Source organism: Phoenix dactylifera, chromosome 6 (assembly GCF_009389715.1).
Source record: "Phoenix dactylifera cultivar Barhee BC4 chromosome 6, palm_55x_up_171113_PBpolish2nd_filt_p, whole genome shotgun sequence".
NCBI lineage: Eukaryota > Viridiplantae > Streptophyta > Magnoliopsida > Arecales > Arecaceae > Phoenix > Phoenix dactylifera.
The window spans coordinates 9565650-9584542 of record NC_052397.1 but is presented as its reverse complement, the minus strand read 5'-3'; the positions used below and the strand labels follow the sequence as shown (position 1 = coordinate 9584542).

The window sequence follows — 18893 nt, the reverse complement described above, 5'->3', positions numbered from 1 at the left end:
CTATTTGGCTTGGTTGCCAATTTTCATTTTGTGGTTTTTGTTTTCAAAATCATGGATGCGGTTTGAAAGTTGTTTGGTAGCTGATTTTATGTTTCCAGTTTTTTCAAAAACCATCATCCAGTTTTTAGAAAAAGTAGAAGCCAGGAATTCTCGCTTTTACTTCTTTTGAAAACTAAATACTGGTTCTCTTTTACCCCTGCTGCCGCCGCCATGGCGGCCACCAATTGTCACTGCTGCTGCTACCACTGCTGCCACTACCCTAGGCCAAAACAGGCTTCAGGTTTTCAGAAAGAAAAAACAGAAACTGTGTTTTAGTTTTTAAAAAAACTGAAGACTGATGGGTATGCCAAATGCCACCTTAGCTTATGACTATGAGTCAACCTTTTTCCTGCTTAATGAAGTATTCCGTAACCGGCAGGCTTGATCTAAGTTGGTGAAAATTTTCTGATGGTTTCCTATCTTGTTGAAGTTTTACATCTTTATGTTAGTCACTGTAGCTGCATTATTTGCAAATATAATTTACCCATGCTAATCTTGTGTTGTTACCATCATTGTATGAAGTAGGTTAGTCAAGTTTTATTGGATAATGGTAGTAATGTTCTGTATATGCGCATAATTAAAAACTTATTATTCTGTATGAAGGTGGTATTTAATTCCATATTTGAATTTTCTCTCCTAAAACTAGCCCAAAAAAAATTTTCATGTACAAAGGGAGTTTTTAGCTATTCAAAACACTTGTTTATCAGTTTTAGTGATATGAGGGGCTAGGGATAACTAGACATGCAAATACACTTTAAAGAACAGAGTTGAATCTTTTGCTACCGAACCGGACAGCATGGGGTGTACGATACCGGTTCGGTACCGATATATGGTACAGGGGGCGTATTGAGTACCATACTGTACTGAAATAGTGATAGGGTGGTACCGATATGGGGCCGATACCGAGACGGCATACCTTGATGACTTACCTAAATTGTAACTCAATTGTGTTTGTTAAGAATAAAGTCATCAAAATAATGAGCCAGACTTCTTAATCCATCATAATGTAAATTAGAAGATTCTTAAAAGAAAGTGAAATATAGAAAAAGGAAAAGCGAATAAATCGTTTTCTTAAAAAATCTGTTGTAGACACCATAGGAGTCCATGCATATACCATCAGATGTGATTTGCATTCTATAGAATGAAATCTATAGAATCATACTAACCATTATTTTATAATACTAATCTATGTTTTTAATATTTTAATTCATTAAAGATAAAAAAAATGAAAATCCATGGATAATAGCTTTATATATTTTTCTAGTTAAAAGAACGTTTGTATCTAATTCTACCTGGCCTATTACCCAAAATAATATTATTCTACATGGTTGTATTAGGTGCTGCATAAAATACTTAAGTACCATTGCACCAAAAAGTTATCATGGAAAATGTTTCTTGTTGTGTTTTTTCAAAAATTCTGAGGTTTATTGCTATCATGTGTTTTGTTCCTTTTCTCTTAAATTTCCGGTCCATCTGTCATTTGCTTCTTTTCCATATTTATAAAAGTTTTGACTTATTTTTCTTTTTATGCAGGTGGATTCATATTTATGTATTCTTGGGGAGCCAAAGCTTCCATCTGTATTTCTGCAGGTACTTATCTGTTCTCTCTAAGCTAAGCCATTGTTATCTACCTTCATTAGGGCAAATGCTGATACTTCTGCAACTTTTTTCCCAAAATTATTCTTTCATTATGTACTTCTATAAGTGCAGGTCATATGCTGGGTTCTAGGTGAATATGGGACAACAGATGGAAAGTATTCTGCTTCTTATATAATTGGGAAGTTATGTGATGTGGCAGAAGCCCATTCAACTGATGACACTGTCAAGGTATGGTTAACACTTGTTGTTTGTGACTGAAAACATTTTACTCACATCATTAAAAAGTAGCACATCGATTTTCTTTTGCTTTCTCAAACAACCTTGTGGATTAGTGGGTGGAACTTAGTTTCTATTTTTGCATGAGGGATTTAGTTGTTGAGTATGAGTGGAGCATTTACTGATTCTGATTCTGACAGACATTTTATTTAAGTTGGATTTTCCCCCTTTTCTTTTCTTCTTTTTTTTTCTTTGAAATGGTGTAAAGGAAGCATAAACAGAGGAGTTTTTGGACCACATTTGCAAGTTATTTGGGTGACCAATCCTAGAATGCAAAGAACCCCTTATTGTGGTGATGCTGGAAATTTCTTATTTCACATGAAACTTTACTTTTAATATCTATCCTGTTGAGGTAGTTTTTTGTGGTTATCTTTTGTTCTTTAGGAAGTTCAATTTTTCACAAAAGAAAAAGCAGTATCTTATATACCCCATGCTTCTGTTGCAACTATGAGCTAGAACTATTCCCCTCTTGATGATTAGGTTATGCAAACATTTGCACAGTACTAATTGATTAAATCTCAAAAAACCCCATCCCCTCTCTGGAGGAAAAAAGAGAGGGTGGTCCTTAATCCCATGGTTCTATTGTAACCATGAGCTAGAACTATTCCCCTCTTGATGATTAGGTCATGCAAACATTTGCACAGTCCTAATTGGTTAAATCTCAACACCCCCTCTCCAGAGGAAAAAAGAAAAGGTGGTCCTTATGGTAGTATTAAGTAGTTGAGTGATCTAAAAGGATCTCGAGACTCAATATGGATCATTTTGGCCGCTACAGGTAGGGCTGGATACTGTCTAAGAGCAAGATTCGCCATATTGAGAAGTCGAGTTGCAAGCCAAAGTTTTGGAAGCCATAACATGGTCATACGACATTTGATTGAGATTATCTTGTTTTTTTTTTTAATCAGACAACTTTTTGAGATCTACGACATGACGCCTTGCCCTTTAGAGGGTGGCGCTCCTAGTGATCAGTCCAAATTTCATTGTTTGGGGTCTGAAATGGATCAGTCAAACTGAAAGTTTTTTTTTGGGTAAAAAATTTGATTAGGTGTATATGCCAATCTGAGAAGAATCAAATAGAGAGACAGAAGACATAATTGATGTAAAAATTGAGATATACTTTCTAAAGAATTTTATTTTTTTCGAGTTTATTTCTACTAGTCACTTCTATTTTAGGAAGGACAATCCTATTAGAGCTAGAAAAAGAAATCCAATCCGAATTGTGCAAAGACAGACCTTACCATTATGAATAGAGGCTGTGTACCCCAATTTTAGATCAATCGAATGAAAAAAAGGGTTTTAAGCCTTGCTTCCACAATCTACTATTTTTTAAATTTTTTTGAGAGATTTGAGTTAAGCTGTTTGAGAAAAATCTTCTCTCCTCGATCGGACAAAGTTGGTATCAGAGGGCCTTAGTTCATGGTTCGGATGTGCGAGCAATACAAGTAATCAGGAGGACTGTCCATGCTTCAAGTACATCGAAGGACAGGCAAGTATGACTATTAGTTCTTCCTCGATGGATGAAGAGCGAAGGGATGTCTCACAGCTTAGGGGGCAACATTGTCCAACTCATCGAGATCGTCTCTCGCTTGGCGATACTTTTAGCACAAACATTAGCAACTTCTGTTGTGAAGATCTCTCTTACGTCTGCAAATGAAGATCTACCATCTAGCAAGGAGGATGACCTACCTACAGGTACACAAAATCTCTATTTTCAAAATTTTAAAGTTGAAGCTTGAATTGAGATCCTTGTATACGAAAAGACTATTGATGCGGAGAATCTAGATAACTGGTTAGACAGTTAGAGACCTACTTTACTATCTGTGGTTACCCTAATGTCCAGAAGGTAGCTTTTACTCGTCTCAAGCTTTCTAGCCATGCTCTTATTTGGTAGAATTTGTACATGAGGAACAATGACGTTTCTAATCTAATATGGAGCAAATTCAAGAGCCTAATCAAGAAGCAATTCTACCCAAACGACCATAAGGAGGATCAGTGGATTAAGTTGTAGTACCTATGACAAAAGTATCATCAATCCATCTAGAACTACACCATCAAGTTTCACAAGATCTTACTTGGAATCTTTATTGATGATTATGCAGTTTTTATGAAATACGTCGGAGGTCTCCATGACAGTACTCGGAAGGAGTTGAAGCTCTTCAAAGTTGAAGACTTCAGCATAGCTAGTGTGATCACAGTAACCTCTGCGGACACACTAAGGATAAGTGTTGGAAGCCTCCACCCGAGTTGTAGCCAAAGAGAAAGAAGCTGAAGGATGATGATTCTAAGAAGAAAGGGAAGATAGTCTTCAATGCTATAGAGGTTGAGGAGTTGCCCGACCTCGAGCAAGCAGACTTCAATTGAGCTTGATGGCAAGAAAACTTGAAATAGTAACTGAGGCAAACCTAGAGGCGCGTGAGGAACTCCGCTTGAAGATCAAGGTGAAACAGAGCATCATCATGGTTATTATGATCCTGAAAGCCAGAAGAACCTCATATATGAAAATCTGGTTTAGAATCTAGAGTTGCAGACCAAGCTTTATTCACGTCTTTACCCTCGTGGTTGGATTCAGAAAGTGTTGAGTTGAAGATTACCAAATAGTATACCTTCAAGTGCGCCATAGCTGAGAGGTATGTTGACAAGATAACTTATGAAGTAGTTTCTTTGAATGTTTGCTAGGTTATCCTTGAGAGACCGTATCTTTCAGATCGAGATGCAGTCTTCCACCGGCTTCTGAGGAAGTATCGATTCGTAAAGGATGGGAAGAAGTTCATTATCAATGCCTCCAAAACACAAAAAAATGTAGATCTTGTGATTGCTGTGCAGGCAAAGCGACTCGTTAATGCTTGCATAAGGTTTGTGTTGTTGATGATACGAGAAGCCGATGCCACACAAGAGAGGTTGAACTTTTTGATAGAAGACTTGAATCTAAGTTAGAAAGCTTAGATATGCCAATTGTTGAAGAAGTTTCTAGACCTGTTCGAGGATGTAAAGGGGATGCCAGCCAAAAGAGTAATTGAGCATGAGATTCAACTGGTAACTGATGCACCTTTGCCCAACTTGAGGCTCTACTGCAGCTCAATGATAGAGAACGAAGAGATCAAGAAGTAGGTTGTGGAGTTACTTGACCAAGGCGTGATCAAGCCTAGTTATTTACCATGCTGATCTTCTGTGGTTCTAATGCCAAAGAAAGATGATGGATGGAGGATGTGCATCGATTATCATGCCTTGAACAAGATTACCGTAAAAAAATAAGTACACTACCCCGAATTAAAGATTTATTGGACCAACTCAAACATGCACACCACTCACCATGCTGGATTTGAAATCTAGGTACCATCAAGTTTGAGTTCGCGAGGGAGACACCTAGAAGATGGCCTTCAAGATGAGGTAGGGTTTGTTTGAGTGGCTGGTTACGCTGTTCGGTTTATGCAATGCCCATGCCACCTTCATGAGGTTCATGAACGAGGTACTACGATCGTTCTTTGAAGACTTCGTGACTGTATACTTCGACGATATTTTGATCTACAATAATACTTGGGAAGAACATGTCATGCATATCATGAAGGTCCTAAAGGGGCTGCAAAAAAAATCAGATGAAGCTGAACATCAAGAAGTGCGAGATCGGGAAGTAGTCTTTGTGTACTTAGGCTTGTGATTGGTGGACGTGATCTGAAAATTGATGCAAAAAAGGTGAGGGTCATTAAAAATTGGCCTAGACCCAAGACGGTGACCGAGGTCAAGAGCTTCATGGGTGCGTGCTAGTACGTCAGAAAATTCATCAAGCACTTCTCAGTAATTGCAGCAACCCTACACGGTTGGACGAAAGTGAACAAACAATTTGAATGGTCGAAGAAGCATGAAGATATCTTTTAGCTTCTAAAGAAGATTTGCGAAGCACCTATCCTAGCATTGTACAATCTGCCCTACATTAGGCCGTGAAGCATTGGCGATCATATTTGTCGGGCAAAGAACAATTGTGCTCGACACATGAAGTGAATGTCTTATCTGCAACAATTCAACTTGGTGATCAAATATAAGAAAGGGGCTATGAACAACTTGGCCGATCTTTTGCCCCGGCCTCCAACAACAGTAGTCTCCATTATATTTATTGCAATGCAGATATAGCCACTCTGCCATGAGGAGTACAAAGATCTCTATGCAACAGATCTAGACTTTCAAGAAGAGTTGGAGAAATTGATGAAAGGCATGCTAATAGAATTCACTTTGAAAGAGGGACTGCTATATAGGGAAACATGTTTGTATCCTTTAAGCTGCTGATATAGTACATTGGATTCGAGAGGCCCACACTTCAAAGGTTGCAGGGCACTTTGGAGTGGAGAAGACTGTTGAACTTAAAAGGGTATGTCTATTGGCTGAAGATGCAACATTAAGGGCTGTTTACTATGCAACACATTGAAGCCCTCCAATAGGAAGTTGGGATTTTATACGCCACTACTAGTACCTAGCACACCTTGAGAGAGCGTCTCAATGGATTTCTTGGGAGGTTTACCCAGAACAAGAGAAGCCATGACTACTTGTTTGTGGTGGTTGATCAGTTTAGTAAGATGGTATGCTTGATCCACTGCCATCCACCCATAGATAGATGGACAAACTGAGGTCGTGAATCATACCATGGTGCATCTCCTTTGAGGCTAGAATTCCAAGTATTCGTCGACTTGGGATGATAGCTTGCCATACCTCAATTTGCTTATAATTGAGCTATCCATGGTTCTTCTCAAAAATCACTATTTGAGATTAGAGCTGATTATGGCCAGGCCTCGGGCCTAAACTCTATTCATTTTTAATCAGGCTTCGGGCTGGGCCAATGTAAAATTTGATATTTTTTGTGCCTAAACCCGGCTATGTTTGAGATTTGCTTGGCTATCTACCACAGAATCTCTTTGATTTAGAGTTTATAGTTGGTTCTCCAAAAAATAGAAAGGACGAGGGAGACCAAGCACAGGCTCAAAGATTTTTGGGAACATCATAAAAGTGCATCAACAGGTTGAGGCGTAGCTGCATAGATTCCAACAATGTTACAAGGATCGACATGATAAGTATTGCGTGAAGTGCAATTTTCGCTCCATTGAGGGAAAGACAAATTGAAAGGTGAAGGGAGAAAACTAAAGGCAATTTGATATGGTCCCATGAAAATTCTGAAGAAGAAAGGGGAGAATGCCTTCCAGCTTGACCTACCACCATACATGGAGATGTACTCAATAGTCAATGCTAAGAATTTGAAGTTGTTTGAGCCTTCTATGTTAGATGAAGACCAATGCCAAGAACCAGTGCTGCCATCTGTTGATGACCTATGGATGGAGCAAGAAAAACCATTAAAAGAGGACTGTATTATCGAGAGGAAGGTTGCAGAAACTAGGTGCGGTAGGATCGAGTCTTTTCGGATTGGTCGATAGGATTAGTTTTCGGTTCAACCGCGAGATGGGAAAGCAGACGTTTCTCTATCTTCAGTTTTGATTTAGCGCAAGCTAAATCTTCTAAACTGGAAGAGCTGTAATCCAGCTCCTTAAACTCGATATGGATCATTTTGACTACTACGGGTAGGACTGGACGAGATTGAGGAGCAAGGTTTACTGCATCGAAAAGTTGAATCGCAAACCAAACTTCCGGAGATCATAATTTGGTTATACGACGTTCAATTGAGATAATTTTTTTTATAAATTTGGGCAACTTTTTGAGATTTATGACGTGACACCTCTCCCTTTAGGGGGCGGCACCCCTAGCGATCAGGCCCAAATTTCTTTGGGGTTTGGAACGGCCGGTCAAACCGAAAGTTTCCTTTACGAGTAAGATTTTGATCGAACGAATCTTCCAATCCGAGAAGAATCAAGCAGAGCGATAGAGAATAGAGTTAATATGGAAGTCGAGATCTATTTTCTAAAAAAATTAAGCTTTTTCAAGTTCATTTCTAGTAGTCATGTCTATTTTCGGAAGGAGAGTTCTATTAGAATTAGAAGGAGAAATTCGACTAGAATTGTGCAAAGGCAGACCTCATCATTATAAATGGAGGTTATGCACATCGGTTTTAGATCAATCAATAAAAGAAAAGGGAACTTAAGCCCTACTTTCTCAATTCTTCCATCTTCTAAATTTTTTTGAGAGATTCGAGTTAAGTGGGTTGAGAAAAATCTTTCTTTCTCCCCAATCGAATCATCGAGGCATAGAGTTTAATGTGAAATATTACTGAAATGATTATGGAACCTTGGGTTCACTAGAAACAAAAATTGAGTAAAGAAAATGAGTGTTGAAGTAAAAGAGAAGAGGGGAAAAGGAACCAAATTATTTATCTAAATGATAAGTAATTTAATCTCATTAGAGACCATCATATAGAGACATAGGCCACACTGTAGCACAAATCTAATGAATCTAGGATTCCAAGTCTGACATATTAATTAGTTTCTTTTAATGTAAGGTTACTTATAGTAGGAACTTAAATGAGAATAAAGTTGACATTCTGAATAGGAATTATTTAATGATCACATGGATTCAAACTTCTAAATTTAGGAAACCAAGACTCTAAGACCCTTCTTCCTACTTTTCAGCCCATTAATGCATCTGAAAATGTATTGTAAAGATAAAATAGAATGACCTAAATGTGCCATTTGTTTTTAGTGCACCGGTCTCATCTTTACATAGTCATAATCAATTTAACCTTGCTCCACTATTGGCTGCTCACTATTTGATGGGGGAATCTAATTTTGACCCTTCTTAATATAAATAATGACAACATGGAGAAGCATTTGAGTGCTGTTGGCATGAGGTGTATCATTGTGTATCGTGCTGAAACAAAAGGAAAAAGGGACATGAGTTCCATTTTGAATTAGCACCACTTGATACTGACCAAGTGGCTCCACCGGTACATCGTATTGACTAAGCGCTGGGTGGTGGTACAGGCCTGGGACAGAGGCATAGCCTGGCCTTAAAACTGTGATCTTGGACTCGATTACTATAGATCTACTATATAATTACATTCAATTGGTGATTGGATGTTGTAAAACAACCGATCCACCATATCATTGATGGATGCATCTTTATATTGAATTTTTTGGTCTTGATTACTGATTCAACAATTAAATGTTAAATTTACACCCAACTGATGAATGGATGTAGTAAACAACTGATCCACCATATCATTGATGGGTGCAACTTTATGTTGAATTTGCTTGATCTTGATTATTAATTCAATGTTTAAATGTCATAGTTAATTGTTTTAGATGCCTTTGATATCAATCATTCATGCTTGATTGTTCAGATTTTGCCATTGATATTCGTGAATAAATGGGAAAATCTTCAGCCATCAATTCCTCCATGTTTATTGACTTTTCTTACCTCTTCAGTCATAATCTCTTTAGGTTGTTGACTGCTCCTATGTTTCTCACATTAATTTCTCTGCATTTCTCTATGTCTGTGTGTATTTCTATATGTATATATATGTCCAGAATTTGTATATGGTGCTTCGTGAGTCTGCTTATTAGTTGCAGCCATTACCAGGAAGCCTTGTCCCAGATGTTTAAGTTTAGCTTTGTGGATCTCCATTCACAAAAGAAATTAGGCCATCTTTGATGTTATATCAAAAGAAGAGGAGATTCACTACATTCATAAATATCATTATTTAAATCCCTTTACATGCTTTTGATTCCTGGTTGTCAACTTAATGTCAACTCTCCACCTTTTTCTTCGGGGGTTGGGACTGATATTTGCAGTTGTATGCGCGGCTTCCCATATCTGGGACTTGAACCTGAGTCTTTGGTGTAAGATCAAAATATCCTAATGAACCAGAACACGATAGATCTCTTCCACATCTGTAATGATGAAAATATGTCTCTAAGATGTTTTCAGTTACATTTTTCTATTGCAAAAAAAACATTTTGGAAGTTCAAAGTTGCATTCCTGTTAATGTCATTGACAGTAAATCCACAATTTTGCCATTTAACAATGAACCTTGGTTTTCTGTAATTTAGATTCTAGATTATATTGTCTCTGATGCATTGGTCTCCATGATGTTAATGACAGCACCATTGTATTATAATAAAAAATTAAAAATTTGTGTAGGATGTATTACTATTTTGCTAAAATGCTATAAAATCTTTCAGAAAAATCAACAAATACTGATGTCCTGGTATAGATTTGGAAGTTGTGACTAATTGCTGTATGGGCCAGCATATTGTTATTTCTGTGATTAATGATATAATCTGACTTAGATGTAATGGTGCATGTGATTTTGTACTGCATCTGTAGTTTTTCTTTACTAATTTATCTGATAATGTAATTGCATTTTTGTTACTTGTAATTCATATGTGGTTTCTTTTTTTCTTGCTGTTGGAAAGGCTTATACTATATCAGCAATCATGAAAATATGCGCATTTGAAATTGCTGTTGGAAGGAAAGTGGAACTATTGCCTGAGGTAAATCAATATTTTATTTCATTGTCCTTTTTCTTTTGTTAGTATTACCATATTCTTTTATTATTCATTTTATATGAAGTCTGATCATACTCCTTTATTGCTGCTACAAATTTCTTGTTGGCTTTGCTAAGTGTTTAACTGACAGAGCATGCTGAACTTACTTTCTATCTGGAGGAGTAATAACTTGTTTAGGTTACTGGATGGCATTATGAAAGTTCCCTTTTCTACTTCCCATATGTTGCAAGTGTCCAAGTTGAGCTTTTTCTTTGTTCTCAAAAGATAATTTGCTTTATTCTTCCTAGCTTTCCTAATGATAAGATCATTTTGTATTACATAAAATGCCCTAGAAGTACCTTGCAGAAGAGTTGTTGATGTCAGCCTGCTGTTTAAATCTCTTGGTTGCTGAAGAATGAGTTGAAATGTTGCCTCCATTCATTTTCTTTTTTTTTTCTTTTTTCAGCTGGGGGGGTTGGTGGTTGTAGGGTATTTTGGGGAGAGCCATCTTGTTGTGTATCCCAATGCCACAGACTGCTCCGTAATAAAAAAAAAAGGAAAAAGAAAGAAAAGGACATGAAGAGAAAGACTTAGAGAGAGGGCTCCTATTCCATTTGGAAAATGTTGATCAGATGTCAGCTACAACTATATTTCAATGATTGCGTTGCTGACTTTTCTGTGATAGAAAATGTAGATCAGAGCTTTTTTTTTTGTTTGACATAGATCAGAGATCATTAGCATTCTGCCACCTATAAGTATTTTATAATTATTTCCTTTCTGGTGCTTAGAATATTGAAAACATGTTTTAATGGTTTATAATATAAAAATATATAGAAATTCAGCTTATACTTGTAGTGTATGATCAGGCTTTCATGAAGATGAATATGGAATTTATCAAGATAGATATCCATCACTGATCTGTAAATTTCTGTAGCTGATGCTTTAGCGAAGCTAAGATTTCCTGCCCATGACAAGATCCTGCATTATACTTCTGTATGATAATCTAAAGCAATATGACTAAGGTTTCACTACTCTAGGTCCTAATAGGCACAGACATATCAAAATTGCACGAAATGTCTACTTCCAATATGTATTGGATATTGATACTTGTAAGATATCACTTGGATACATGTCGTATACTTATTTTGGGTTTCCTATTCTTTTGAAAATGAAAAAGGCTCTAGACATTTCATTGATTCTTTTGGGATCCTTACAGAATACCTCCAAGGATAAAAGAGAGGGCTTGCCTTTATTTTTTTTCTTTTTTTTCTGTTTTGAGAAATTGACCCTTCAATGATCGATGGTTAATTTTAGAGTCTGGGAAGTTGATGTTATTGCACGAGTATGGGTTTTGTTCTATGGATTTTGAATCATGATTAAATGCTGAATTTATGGGTGTTGATGGCATTGTGGTATGGACTACATTGCTGTGATAATTTACAATGCCTAAGGGATTCTTGTTAACATATATGTGTATGCTATTATTAAAAAAAGGCCCCCTAGTGCATGAGGCTGCTGCCATTGTGGAATTTGGGGAGGATCAGATGTACGCAACTTTACTCCTGTGTGGAGAGGTTGTTTTGATGTTTCGGACCTGTGACATCCAAATTATAGTGGAGCAACCATACCATTGCACGATTGTGTATAACAAATTTGTATGTATTTATATGTGTTTGCTATAGCCATAAGGTAGAAATCCTATCCTTTTTTAAAGATTTGTTGTATAGGCTTACCCATATTGTCATACTTGTGCCCTATATCCATACCCATGATGATCATGCTTTTCTCTAGCATTGACATTTAAAACTTGTATAGCTACAAATAAAAAAATAGTCTATACATCTTTTATCGAAATAAAGGTCAAAGTCCATTTAAATGGATAATAGCTGTATAAAAAAAGTCCATGTTTCATAATGAGGAGATGCATGTTATTTTGAATGTCACCACATTGAGAGCTAGAATTCAGATCTTGAGGATCAGTACTGCATTGATGGCCTACATACCATATGTTTCTCAATACGGGGTGGTATGCTTTGATGTGCCTAGAAAGAAGTGTACCAACGTACATGATTCGTATGTATCTGCCTTGATGAGGGGGACATGCCTCAGTATAGGTAATACATCATGATGTAGGCCTAGTTCACCCAGTACTGATGCATATCGAATTCTATGGTACCAGGGTAACCCTTTTGATTGAGAGAATGGAGATCCAGGAGACAATTACACAGGCTTTGGCATAGATAAAGACAAATAAAAATAAGAGCATGATATCAAATCTCTCATAAAGAGGTTGGAGAAGATGCTGAAGAGAGAGATGGAATAATTGACTATTTATACAAAGTATTCTGTCAATTGGAGATAAAATAGTTTCACAAAGAGGTTGACATCAAAACTAGCATTATGCTTATCATTCTCCACATAATTCAAGTAATCTTGTTGTGATGTCTTGAGCAGACAGATCAGATCCAATTCTGCATGTCTCAATTCTACCATGTTTTTTGTGGTACAAAATTCTACCATGTTCAGTTGACCATGGATGTGCTGTAGATGTAATCAACTGGGCCAATAGTTTTTGCCTTTCTAGAGTTCCAATTTAGATAGTAGGTGCTTTTCTCCAACCTATCAGAATGCTGGTAAAGTTCTTCAGGTGAACAACTGTGAGAACACTTCTAATTTCTGCATTTTGTGGGCATGAATTTGTAGAGCCAACAAATGGTGCCAGTGATTAAAATATAATGTTTGAATCTTCTTGGTTATTATAGTAGTTTTCTTTGCATATTCTTGAAGCTGGTGTGAGTATTTATAGGCTTGTTTGTTGAAAGGAGTGTTTGAAGAAGTGGCAATGGTTGTAGTATTTCTCCTTTGATATTATTTTCAGGGTTCTTTCCACAAAAATTGTTTCCAAACTCCTAATACTCTTGTGATTGTGATCAGTCGCTTGAAATGCCTTCTCTCTAATCCTTCAGGCTTCTATTTCTCATCTTGCATGTCATGCATGTGAATATGCTCTTCCTCCCGTTGTCGGTCGGTCTCATCTTCTGGACTGTGGGTGCACTTGCAAGATTGAATATTTATATGAGAATCTAAATGCTTTTCACTGGTTTAAGAAAATGTCAGCGTGTTGTCATAATTAGAAGCCATTAACCTTGTACATTGTGGCAGCACAATGGTTTAGCTTCCTACCATGCATTAATAGCTACATCCACAAGTTGCCATTGATCAGATTTAACTTTGACACCAACATGATGCTAAACAGAGAGGAAACAATCAAGAATTGTTATCTAAAGGTAATGAATGAGAAAGTGAAGGCAGACTGACTATTCTGAGATATGACTGGGAACTCTGAATCCATATTTGACTTAAATTTTGTCTCTTGTTCCCACTATGTTTTTCCCTTTACTTATAAGATACAAAGAGCAAATATAGAAATGCTTTTCTAGTTGAAATCTATCAAGAGTATAACGGCAATCAAACTCTTTTCTATATTCTATATAAAAACACTTATAAATTTCTATCCAAAAGCAATGATAGATTTTGAATCTAATAGAAGAAAACATGATCATCTACATTACACTCTAATGGACTTAAAATATGATTACATTTTCAAAAGTCGGAAGAAAATAAATTACTGCTGTAGCTTTCAGCCTTTTCTGACCCAAGAAAAACTGGGATTTTTTCAAGGGTCATGCGATATCAAATTCCAGATCTCTAAAAGACCTTTCTATTGAGTCTCATCCATTTGATCTGTGAGATCTCCAAACTACAATTTTAACATGAATCTTATATAAAAATTATAAAATTATACTATATTATAATTTATGTATTTGTAATTTAATACAATTCAAAAGCCTGACTTTATACAATGTAATAATATGTGCCAAATATTTAATCTCAAAACATTGTAACATCACTGTCGTAACTAATATATTCATATAGATAATTTTCATGAATTTTCATAATTAATTTCTTGTCAATTATTGCTTTTGGTTATATTTCCAATATATGTGCATTTGCGTGTGCACTTTTACTAGTAGATATAAAGCTAGCAGTGCTTGTATAATGGGCTTCACCTTTATTTTCTTTCTATAGTGATAAATTTTATTCGAAGTTTCCATTTAGTTTGCATTATTGAACTTCTTCCTACAACAGGAAAGGTTGGCTGTTTTCTTTTAACTTGGATCAAGTTCTTGCTTGCTTATCGGATCTGTTATGTAACTGAATATGTTTTATAACACCAAACCATTCTCTGTGTTCATATAAGAACATATGAAGGGTCACATCAGCGAGGATTGCTTTCTTTTTCTCCTGTTCTTTAATGATTGAGTCTGCAGCAAAATCATTTTGGTAACTTATGTGATTACTCTACTTCCCAATTAGCTGGGAAAGGCTTGATGATTATGATTATGATTTTGATTCTTTTTGGATTAGTCTACTTAACCATAATTGTAGGTTTTTTGCTGATTGACTAAACTATACTTGAATTTTATCTCTTAGAATAGTTTATGTATTTTGATTAACCTTCTGATCACTTGTTACAGTGTCAATCCCTGATTGATGAACTATCAGCATCACATTCAACAGACTTGCAGCAGCGTGCATATGAGTTACAAGCCTTGTTGGGCTTAGATAGCCAAGCTGTTGAAAGTGTGATGCCATCGGATGCAAGCTGTGAGGATATTGAGGTCATTATTGAGCACTTTTTGGTGTATTTACTTTATATCTAATAGTTATGATCATACATGGCTGTTTTCTATAGAAGGCTATTTTTCTCACTTCACTTCTACTTCAGTCCATACATGCTGCATATGCTTTTTTGTGTGGGCAATACTAATGATAAACTGTTTTAAGACATCTAATAGTATGCATGATAGAGAATTTATTGTACATGTGTAGTCATGTTGCCAATTCTTGTTCACATGTAGGCTGTGGGGTATCTACATGTTATAATCTAATCTGCTACCTTTTCTGCTGATTAGATGTTGCATGTTGGTTTTGCACTTGGTTGTAGCTTGGAAAATTCTGTGTGATAGTTTTTGTCGGCACAGAAGTTGAAAATGAGTCCAATAAGTTATATGCAAGCAAAAATGGTGAAAGAACAAAAGTGGTTCTCCTTCAATATATGGTTACATGTTTATATCATATCCTCGTTCCTTCTGGTAATGAATATAAATTGCATATTGTTTCTCAGCATTAAACTGTTGGAATCTCAGCTAGTTTTATCCTTGACGAAAATTATGTGATGCCTTAGTTGAATATGGTAACACAGTAATCTTAAGAATTGTATTTGATGAAAATCTTTGAACTTGATTTGTGCTGTTAATTGATGGCATACGATCCAGTGAACAAAACGTTCAGCTAGATTAGTTTCTCGCTGTTTAGCACATCTCATTTCTGACAGCGGCTTATAAGTTGTCATGAAATTAACTTGTAATCCGATCTAATACATCATCATACTTCTGGCTGTATGTTCTTGGTAATGTGGTGTCACTGTTAACTAACAGCGGCTTATAAGTTGTCATGAAATTAACTTGTAGTCTGATCAAATACATCATCGTACTTCTGGCTGTATGTTCTTGGTAATGTGGTGTTACTGTTAACTATTGCTGCTGCTTATTGGTCCTGCACCCAAGCCTGGCAACTGATCAGTATTTTTTTTATTTTTATTATTTTTTTGTTATTGCAGATTGATAAGAACCTCTCATTCCTTGACAGTTTTGTGAACCAGTCCATGGAAAAGGGAGCAAGGCCTTATATTCCTGAGAATGAACGATCAGGCATGTTCAATATTGGCAATTTCAGAAGCCAATACCAGCATGAGGCTTCTAGTCATTCTCTCAGGTTTGAGGCATATGAGCTTCCAAAGCCCTCACCTCCACCAACCATCCCTCAAGTTGTACTTCCACTCCCAACCACTGATCTAGTTCCAGTGCCTGAGCAAACCTACCCTAGAGAAACCCACCATGCCCCTAATCTTCCATCTGCAACTGATGCCTCATCTGTTGATTTTGGAGTTAAACTTCGGCTTGAAGGTGTTCAGAGGAAGTGGGGTAGACCTACATATTCATCACCCTCCGCATCTTCTAGCTCAAGTACTCAGAAGACAGCAAATGGGGCTACCCATCTTGATGGACGAACAGTGAGCTCCCAAACACGAGATAATTTCTATGATTCTAGGAAACAGCAGGCTGAAGTTTCAGCTGAAAAGCAGAAGTTAGCTGCTTCTTTATTTGGTGCTTCAACTGCTAAAAGTGAGAAGAGACAACTGCCTACCCACAAGACACCTAAGGGTGTTCCAACGACTGCAGAGAAGCCAGCTGTTAAAGGAGCCATTTCATCTTCTGAACCTCCCAAGGAGAAGACAGTTCCTTCTTCCCCACCTCCAGATCTGCTTGACTTGGGTGAACCAACTCCAGCAAGCACTCCATCTATAGATCCCTTTAAGCAGCTGGAAGGGCTCCTAGGGCCAACATCAGCCCCCTCAGCTATTGATCACTCTTCTGCAGCTGGTCCTAAAACACCAGATCTTATGGCACTTTACACAGATACTCCACCAGCTGCGGTAAGCTCTGGTTCCTTAAATCCAGAACTGGCTGACATATATACTGTTAATAAGAACTCGCATGGAACAACAAATGTGGCAGCCATGAATAAGGGCCAGAATCGCCAAGATTCCTTGCAGAAAGATGCAACTGCAAGACAGGTGGGCGTGACACCAACAGAGAATAACCCTAGCCTATTCAGGGACTTGCTGGGCTAGAGAAGGAAGCTGGGGTGACCCCTATGTTGTGACAAAATATATAGAGTTTGACTGGAATCCAAGTGGATGGTATACCTTCTGGCTATGCTGGATTCTATCACATCTGAGTGTACTGAAAATTGATTATTTGATTGATACGGTTGGAAATTTCGAGCTCTTGGTGGAAGAATGCTTGGTTGAAATTTATAGAGGACGTCATGCGTGTTGGTGGGGTAGTCCTTGTAATTTTTCTGGGACAATGTCACGTTCGGTGGTCAAGGTGTATATGCAGTCTGTGTAGTGAAAATGTTTATGCACTTTTGCTTAGTAGAGAGGGGGAATCGGTGCACTTGAGGAGGAATACGCTGGTGAATAGAATGGCTAGATTTGTTGAAATGCTTGCAATGAGAACTGTATTTTTTCCCACCTAGTTGAAATAAATTTTAAGACCTTTCAGGAACATTTTAGAATAAATTATTGGGCTTTTTATGGACTCTTTTTTTTATAAAAAAAGCTCAGCTGTAATTTTCTGCCTTGAGCTTGGATTGAACTGATGGACGAATGCAATGGAATTTCTACGTAGGTTTCTGAAGTGCTTCCGTTGCTGCCATACAGGGATATAGGGACATCGTAAGGTAACATGGATGGCAGTTTTGGCACCAGAGAATTCTTGTGTGTTGCTCGTCAATGGACCTTATTAGCGTGCATAGAAATGGTAAATTTCGTTGTGTTTTAAGCAAACCATTTTACTCCGTTGGTAAGTCGGTTATGGATTTTGGCAGTTGATAACTCCAAAAGCTTCAACCCCAGGTAGATTTCAAGGTAAATTGGCGTCTTAATCTCTGATATTAGTTACAACTTAATAAAATCTTTTGGTCTCCCTGTCCTTTTGTCCTTTGGTTGCTGCTATTGTTTCTGTGACTTCTGGAACCGGATGTTTGGCTGTGAACTTCTGAATGTCATAAAGATACTACAATAGGCTTTTGAGATTTTTCACCCTAGTCATTTACCGTGGGCTGTGAATTTTGACTCGTTACAATTTTGAATTAGTATCTTTTAGAATTTCATGAGATCTTTAAACATATAACTAAATAAAGCCATGTGATATGTTTTCTTTCTAGAAGGGAGGAAGGGAAGATTTTGGTATAAAGAGAATATCAGCTTTCTTGAGCATGACTTTAAGGGGGTGTTGCATATCAGTGATGACCCAAGATCAAGGATGATGTAAGTGAAGATGATGCTGTTTAGTTGCACTCTATTAATCTTACATGGTAGTTAGGGGTGCAATCGAACTGAGTTGAGTAGCTAAAGGTTTAAGCTTAACTTGATTTAAAATATTTAGGCTTGAAACTCAAATTGATATCAATCAAGCCTTAATATCCAAACTCGAACTCGACTCGATCAAAAAAAATAATTGGAGATCTACTCAACTTGACTTTAATATCAATTGAGCCATACTTGAGCTCGAGTTCAAGCCTTGGTCATAACTAAAGAATAGAGTTAAAAGTTAGGAGATGGGTCAAACAAAAATATATATAAATATTATATTTTTGAAATATTAAAGTAATAATATATATTATAAACAAAATATAATATTATTAAAAATATATATTTGATTAGGCTTGCGAACCTTCGAGCTAAGTATTTTGCTATTGGAGCTCGACTTGAAAAACTATTCTAGCTACTCGAGCTCAACTCAAGCTCAGTAATAGTTGAGTCGAGTCGAGCTTGGCTTCGAGTCAAAGCTCGAACAGCCCACGAGCTGCTCGACTCATTTGTACCTTTAATAGTAGTAATTTCAAATCACCCTTACTCATATATTTACC

The 18893-nt window shown here is 36.9% G+C and overlaps 1 protein-coding gene across 1 annotated transcript in view; it reads left to right on the top strand.

The window, feature by feature from the left end:
* The window catches only part of LOC103721640 (AP-4 complex subunit epsilon), a 29503-nt gene extending 11898 nt beyond the window's left edge, over nt 1-17605 (top strand). Inside the window, exons 7-11 of the mRNA XM_008811929.4 lie at nt 1573-1629; nt 1750-1866; nt 10260-10337; nt 14870-15013; nt 16015-17605. Of these exons, the coding sequence (XP_008810151.1) occupies nt 1573-1629; nt 1750-1866; nt 10260-10337; nt 14870-15013; nt 16015-17088 (1470 nt within the window). The 3' untranslated portion in view covers nt 17089-17605. The remainder of the gene's footprint in view (nt 1-1572; nt 1630-1749; nt 1867-10259; nt 10338-14869; nt 15014-16014) is intronic.
* Nucleotides 17606-18893: the final 1288 nt, after the last annotated feature.